Here is an 8,279-nt window from a genome sequence, read left to right as displayed (position 1 = left end):
CCATGCCTGAACAGTAAGCTCCTTTAATATGTTTCCAAGGTGGTTTCAGAAAATCCTGGGAAGGAAGACCTGTATTAACCGATGCATAGTGAAAATGAGCAGAACCAGGAGAATAATCTGCACAGTAACAGCAATATTATACAGATAATCATCTTGGAAAAACTTAATAACTCTAATCAACACAATGACCTACCACAGTTCCAAAATACTCAGGATGAAACATGCCACTCACCTCCAGACAGAGAACTAATGGATTCAGAGTGCAGATGGAAGCATATTTTTTCTCTTTTTCTTGCATGATTTTTTTTGGGGTGAGGGGAACATGGCTAATGCAGAAATTGGTTTTATATGACTATACATATTTGTAATAGGTTTTATTTTTCTTTCCTTCTCATTGGGTGGGGGAGGGGACAGTGGGAGAGAAATTAGAACTGGAAAAAAAAACAAAAAAAAACCTCTGTGCTTTAAAAATAAATAAAATTTAATAAACAAAACATCCCCAATAAATAGCCATCCATATTCTGCTTGAAAATCTCCAGTCTTGGGGAACTCACCACCTTCCAGAACAGATCATTCTGATTTTGGACAGCTATTATTGTTAGGAAAAATTTCATTGTATGGAGCAGAAATCTGCCTCTCTGTACCTTCTACATCATGCTACTGGTTCTGCCCTCTCAAGGCAAGTGGGACAAATCTCGTCCTTTATTTTTACCCAATAGAGGCCCTTAACATAATTGGAAGACAGCTCTCTGGAAGGTATGCTTAAGGTCTCTTCTAGCTTCAGGATTCTCTGGTTTAAAGACAGGTTTGAGCTATAAACCCTTGCAGGGCCTTCCAGTGACTTTGCTGTCCCTGTTTCCACGACCAGTCACTCTTCTAAGTGGCGCAGGAAGTAGAGGCCCCAAGAGAGGCAGATAACATCCAGTGCCATTGATAAGGGGGTGAAACTCTCTGGATGCCTGCTGTAGAGTCTGAGATAAGAGGAAATTCTAGGCTTATCACTCTGGGCCAAGCTCTAGCGAGCTCTGTCCTGGCAGCCCTGCCTCATTTGCAGGGCTGCTCCAGGGTAGATGGGCAGGGGGCCACAGCCGGGTGAAATAAACAAGCTGCACGCATTGTTGTTGGAATGGGGACCTTGTACCGGGCACCAGAGCTGTCCCGCCCAGACACAAGAGGACACCGAGGGCCTGACCCTGTGCAGAGGTTGACGGTAAGGGCAACTCCTCCCCCCAAGCTCAGAGTGAATGAAGTAGGGGCTTTGGAAACAAGAATATTGAGGTCCTCTGAAAACTATGCACATAGACACTTCACTTTGTTGTACGTTTTTGGACAGAGCAGCATGGTTGGGTGGTGGACAGTCAGTTCGCTTCACCATACTAAGGAAAGGGGGTGATTGGGCAGATAGGCCCTAATAGTGGGTAACCCTGAAGTTTGTGTTTCAAGGGCCTTCCTGTTATTCTTTTTCTATGAGATTCCTAATGCTAAATGTGTGCATTCCTAATACAATTAAGTACCTGCAGAAGGGGTGGAGTCAGGTGAGGTGGGAGGAAAAATGCTGGGAGGGGGCAGGACCCCTGGGCTTTTTGTTGTTTAGATGATTTAGTTGTGTCCTATTCTTGGTAACCCCATTTGGGATTTCCTTGGCAAGGATACTGAAATGGTTTGCCATTTCCTCCTCCAGCTTATTTTACAGATGAGGAAACAGAGGCAAACAGGGTTAAGGAACTCACCCAGGATCACAGAGTTAGTAGGTTTCTGAAGGCAAATTTGAACTCAAGTCCTTCTGACTCCAGACCCAGTGCTCTATCCACTGTGCAATTATCTCTATTTGCCTGGCATCCCCCTATTAGGTTGCAAACTTGGTGATGGCAAGAATTGCATCTTATCTAAGCTTTTATAGGTTATTATTCTACTAGGCAGTAGGCACTAAATAAATGCTTGTTAATTGAATGAATGGTTAAATGAATGCATTGTTGCTGGGGAGAGTTCATGGAGCGCAGAAACCATAGAGAGGTCAGTGAAGAAGAATGGAGAGAGCTGACTTCTCTGCTTTAGGTTCCCAGGCATCTGTCTATACAGGGACATGGCATGGAGGGAGTTAAACAAAATCAGGATGAAAGATCAGCACAGTAAGCACTCCTTTAAAAAAAAAAAAAAAAAAAGGGCCCTTCCTGGGGAAGACCAAGAGCTTGGGGGCTTTGGTGACCATTTTTCAATTAACCATAAAATTCTAGAATCAGAGTTAAAAGTGACCTTTGAAATCATCTAGTCCAACCCTTATAATAATTATGAGCATGTTCTTAATAGAATAAATAATAATAATAAAAAATTCAAAATCCAGTTTGGCTTTAAATATATTTTTTTATTATTCTGTCCTAAAAGGCTTCTAATAATGAGTGGATTAGTGGTAAAGAGTTGGACTTAGAGACAGGAAGAACTGGGTTCAAATATGGCCTCAGGCACGTAGTAGCTGTGTGACCCTAGGCAAATCACTTATGTCTGCCTCTTTTCCTCATCTGTAAAATGGGGGTAATAATAGCACCCACCTCCCAGAGTTGTTGTGAAGATAAAAGGAGATAGTATTAATATTTGTAAAATACTTTGCAAAGCTGAAAGGGCTATATAAATGCTAGCTATTATTATTATTATTATTAAAGCCAAATTTGCCTACTGTTATTCCCCTTAAATAACAATGCATTTCTCATTTGTGTACCTTTGCATGGGCTGTAACACATGCATTTCCTCCTCACTCCTTGCTCTTAGACTCTCAAGATTCCTTCAGAACTCAATTCAGGTGCTACTTCCTTCCTACAAGAAGCATCCCCCTCTCTCTCTTCCCCCCTCCCAAACTACACCTGTTGTAAACCTGCCACACATTCCAGTACCACCTCCTCCATGAAGTGTTCTCTGTAACCGCAGTGAGTGATCTCTTCTCCTTAGACCTCATGCGCTCCTTATACCTCCCTCCAGAAATTACCTCATCTGTGTTTTGTATTTTACTCTGTGTACCTGCTGTAACCCTCCCCCCAGTAAAATGTGACCATAATAATAATAGCTAGAATTTATATAGAGTTTTAAGGTTTGCAAAGCAATTTACGTACATTAACTCATTTGAGCCTCATAACAAACTTGTTAGACAAGAAATATTGTTATTTCTATTTTAAAGCCAAGGAAAATGAGGATGAAAGAAATTAAGAGACTAAAACGTGGGGGTGAGGTTCATAGAACTAACTACTGAAGCAGCATTTGAATTCAAGTCTTCCAGGCTCTGTCCATTACACCACCTAGCTGTCTTGAAGGCATGTACTCTTTCTTTTTTGTTTGTCTTTGTAACCCCAGGGCTTCACAGTGCCTAGCACATTTGTTGTTGTTTGGTCATATCTCACTCTTTGTGACCCGTTTGAGGTTTTCTTGACAAAGATACTGGAGTGGTTTGCCATTTCCTTCTCCAGCTCATTTTACAGATGAGGGAATGGAGGCAAACAGGGTTAAATGGCTTGCCCAGGGTCATACAGCTAGTAAGTATCTGAGGCTGGATTTGAACTCAGGTCTTCCTGACCCCGGGCCTATGCTGTATCCAGTGCACCACCTAGCTTTTCCCATAGTATATAATGCTTAAATACTTGTTGAATTGAATTGAGTTAATCCTTCGTATTTATAAAGATGGGGGCATCTAGGTGATGCAGTGGATAGAACCCTGGCCCAGAGTCAGGAAGATCTGAGTTCAAATTCATCCTCAGACATTTACTAGCTGTATGACCCTGGGCAAGTCACTTAACCTTGTTTGTCTCAGTTCCCTCATCTGTAAAATGAGCTAGAGAAGGAGATGGCAAACCACTCTAGTATCTTTGCCAAGAAAACCCCAAACAACCATGGGGTCACAAAGAGTCAGACACAAATGAACAACCGAACAACAACAACAAATTTATATATCACTTACAAAGCATTTTCTAAGATTTGATTTTTTTCATCTTTCCTGAGCAGTCTCTCAGATTTCTTAAGGAAAGAATTTTGGTTTTTTGTTGTTTAGAAAAATTCCTGGTGGATCCATTTGCTTAGAGCAGTCTCAGTGCAGATGGTGACTGATGGAACAGATCAGAACTGGTCTCCAAGGTTTGATGACTTCTGCAAACACTTATTGAGTGCCTATTGAATGCAGGATTCTGGGCATGCACCGAGGAGAAGCCAAAGATGGATGAGACAGATTTGCTGACCTGGAAGAACCTACATTCTAGTGGGGGAGATAAGCAAGATAAAGATAACTAAGGCAGAACATGTTAAGTGCTATGGGGAGTCAGAGGAGAAGAGATCACTCACTTGGGGGTAGAGTGAACACTTCATGGAGGAAGCATGGGCAGGTTTCCAACAGGCATAGTTATACGGGGAGGATGTTTCACATTTAGGACCATGAGAGGACAAAAGAGAGAGAGATGGAAAAGTGTGGAATGGCAAGCAGTCTAGTTTGGCTGGAATTCAGGTTGGGTATCTGAGACTAAAGGGAACATTTAGGATCATTTCATTGCCTTAGAAGACCTGTGAGAGACTTTAAGTGACTCAGTAATGTGCTACCTGTTCAAAGGATATCCTTGGCAAATAGCAGTGAAGGGATGAAGAGATGGAAGCTTAGGAGTCAAGTGACTTGACCAAGTCTGCACAAGTAAGTAGTAGAACCAAGGTTTGAACACAGGTCCTCTGACTCCATTAATTATTAGGTCAAGTCCAAACTCATCCTGGTATAATTCAACTAGACTTTGTGGCACAGTAAAAATAGTGCTAAAAATGGGGAATCACAACACCAGATTTCAATTTCTGGCTCTGTCACTTGCTTGGCTATATGATATTGGGTAAGTCACTTGTTTAACCTGAGTCTCAGTTTCCTCATCTATAAAACAATAAGTGACCTCTAACACTTTCAGGTTTAAATTCTATGATCCTAAACTCTGGGCAGGTAAGCTGGGTGTCATATCTTGAAGACCCCATCATGTGACACAAACACCATCAATGTTTAACATCAGAGCTGTAACTCGGTTTGGGCAAACAGCTTTGAACCTGAGAGCTGAAATTTAGGGAGTACAAAAATTTAATGCATGCAAAAAAAATTTAATGCATGTGCTACTTCAACAAACATTTCCTCGAGGAGGTGATATTAGGAGGTGGTATTGGATTGTGAAAAATCTAGTTAGCAATAATAATTAGTCAAAATAGGAAGCTACCAGATCGTTTTAAATTTAAATTTTTTTTTAATGAGCAAAATCTATTTTCTTTCTTTCCTACCTCCCCTTATTGGGAAAAGAAAAAGAAAAACAAAACTCTAATAACAAGTATTTATAGTCAAGCAAAACAAATTCTCACATTATCCATGTCTAAAAATATATGTGTTTCAATTTGCACCTTTAATCCATCACATCTTTCTCAGGGATAGCATGTTTTATCATGAATCTTCTGGAATTGTGGTAGATCATTGGGTTGGTTAGAGTTCTTATGTCCTTCAAAGTTGTTTGTCTTTACAATATTGTTATTGCATAAACCATTCTCCTGGTTCTACTCACTTTACATCACTTCATGAGAGTGTTTCACAGATTCTCTGAAACTGCCCCTTCATCATTCCTTGTAGCACAATAGTATTCTTTGCATTCATATAACATAATTCATTTAGCCATTTCCCGATTGATAGGTAGCTCCTTAGTTTGTACTTCTTTGCCACCATAAAGAGAGCTGCTATAAGTAGTTTTGCACATATGAGTCCTTTCCCTCTTTCTTTGATCTTCTTGGGGTATAGACCTAATAGCGCTATCTTGGGTCAAAGGGTATGCACATTTTAGTCACTTTTTGAGCACAATTCCAAACTGCTTTCCAGAATAGCTAGACCAATTCACAGATTTACTAACAACCATGCATTAATGTGCCTGTTTTAGATCATTGTTAATAACATCCATCTGTGAGCTATTATAGTAACTAATTTCCCTTCCCTATCAACTGAATTTGTCTTAATTACTTCTTGTATTATTTCCACATCATGAATTACAAAGCTGGTTTGAGGGCATGCTTCTCACTGCTACTTGCCCCAGGTGCCAAAATAGCTAGTTATGGCTTAGCTCAATGTTCGTTGAATGGATCAATGAATGAATAAATTCAAGGTCTTTCATAATCTAGCCTATTATTGAATAAACTGGATAGTGACTGAATTCCTTGATATATGTCCTGTTTCAGGCATCACTCTCTTATACATCTCCCATCCCTAGTTTCACCTCCTCATCTCTTTATATGTTGCTTCTTCAGCTCAGAATGCCTTCTCTTCTTCTTTTCATCTCTTCAAATCCTCACTAGTCTTCAAGGATAACAGCTGAATACCTGTTTCCTCTAGGAAGCCTCCCTTGATCATTCCAGCCCCCATTGATCCCTTTCTTCTCTAAATTCCTTCAGCACTTACAGTCTTTACTATATGCTTTCCTTAAAAAATTATGTCTTTTATCTTTATGTTACCTTTATATCCAAATATATCCCTCCCACATCCCCTCCACAGTGAGCTATCACTTGTCACAACTATTTAAAAAATAAAGCAGATCATTCTCCTTTAGTTCTAATTGTTCTTTACATCATGACTAATGTGAAAATATGCTTAATATGAATGTATAAGTAGAGCCTATATCAGATTGCACGCTGCCTTGGAGTGGGGCAGAGGATTGGGAGGGGGAGAAAATTTAAAACCCAACATCTTATGGAAGTGAATGTTGAAAACTAAAGATAAATAAATTAATTATAAAAAGAAATAAAGCAAAAAAAGCATTTCTGCAAAACCAGCCAACACATCAATAGTATCTAACAGTAGACGTTAACAGTCCATATCCATAGTCCCCTGCCTCTGCAAAGAAGGGAGGAAAACATACACATGCCACATACTTTTAGCATGTGATGATAAACTGATACTATTCTCTAACTATACATACAGAGTTGTTGATTTCTCCAACAGGATTGTGATCTCTTTGAAGGCAGAGACTGTGCCTGAAGCTTCTCTTGTGTTCTGTACAGTGTTGGGCATGATACATAATAGATATTTGGAATCACAGAATGTTAGAGGAGGAATACTACAGATTATCTCAGCCCAACTTATTTCATGGTGACAATTGAATTTGTTGTATATAATTCAGTTCAATAAACACTAAAAACCTACTATGTGCCAGGCACTGTGCTAAATACACATTATTTAGGACAGGAAATAGTCCTTACTCTCCGGGAGCTTTTGTTAGACTGAAGGGTTACATTTATTCATTCATTAAACGTTTATTCAGCACCTATTATGCGCCAGGCACTGTGCTAAGGTGTGTAAATAAGTAAATATGAGTTAAGTTGGAGAGAGATAGCACTAACAACTCAGGGGACCGGGGAAGGCCTCACAGACAATATTATACTAGAGTTGAGCTAGGAAAGAAGATGAGGCTTCTGAAAGGCAGGAATGAGGAGGAAGCTCATACTAGAACTGCCTAACAGCCTGTGCAAATACACATAGTCAAAGATCAAATATCAAGTTTGAGGGAGTGGGGCGGGGGGGGGGGGGAACTAGTTCAGTATAGTTGGAATGTTGAATTCATAAATGAGAGTAATGTGAAATAAATCTGGAAAGGTAGGTGGAACCAGATTCTGACAGGGCTTAAAAAACCAGGACGAATTGTTTGGTTTTGATCTTAGAGGCAATAGGAAGCCATTGAAGCTTTTTGAGCAGAGGAGTGACATGGTTACTGTGATATGACACAATGTTGACAGTTTGGAAGAGTGTAGTCTCATATGCTGTATACCATGCTGTCTCCATGTTGTATTATTTAGTTCACTTTCTAGAAGGCCCAGATCCCTTCTGGTTGATTCAGAGTGAGACACTCTACCGAGAACATCACTGATGGCAAAGAATCATAGAATCTTAGAGCAGAAAATGGCCTGCTGAATCCTTAAATTTTACAAATGGGAAAGCTGAGTCCCAGAGAAGGGAAATGATTTGCTTAAAGTCATATAGTGAGTTGGAGGTAGAGTCAGGGCTGCACCATAGGTCTCTTGATGCCCAGTTCAATGATCATTTCTTTATACCACATTAAAAAAAATACCCTGGTTTGATTACTTCTTTTTTTTTTTTAAATAATATTCTTATTTAGGCGACGCTTTCCTTCCTTCCTTCCTTCCTTCTTTCCTTCCTTCCTTCATTTCTTTCCTTTCTTTCTTTCTTTTTCTTTCTTTCTTTCTTTCTCTTTCTTTCTTTCTTTCTTTCTTTCTTTCTTTCTTTCTTTCTTTCT

At 39.8% G+C, this 8,279-nt stretch overlaps 1 protein-coding gene across 1 annotated transcript in view; it reads left to right on the top strand.

The window, feature by feature from the left end:
• Nucleotides 1-1,115: 1,115 nt before the first annotated feature.
• The window catches only part of MYLK3 (myosin light chain kinase 3), a 60,270-nt gene continuing 53,106 nt past the window's right edge, over nucleotides 1,116-8,279 (top strand). The window contains exon 1 of the mRNA XM_027867929.1: nucleotides 1,116-1,210. Within this exon, the coding sequence (XP_027723730.1) occupies nucleotides 1,127-1,210 (84 nt within the window). The 5' untranslated portion in view covers nucleotides 1,116-1,126. The remainder of the gene's footprint in view (nucleotides 1,211-8,279) is intronic.

Source organism: Vombatus ursinus, unplaced genomic scaffold (genome assembly GCF_900497805.2).
Source record: "Vombatus ursinus unplaced genomic scaffold, bare-nosed wombat genome assembly UNPS02014786.1, whole genome shotgun sequence".
NCBI classification, from domain to species: Eukaryota; Metazoa; Chordata; class Mammalia; order Diprotodontia; family Vombatidae; genus Vombatus; species Vombatus ursinus.
The sequence above is the reverse complement of the archived record's forward strand: the minus strand, read 5'-3'. Positions and strand labels throughout refer to the sequence as shown.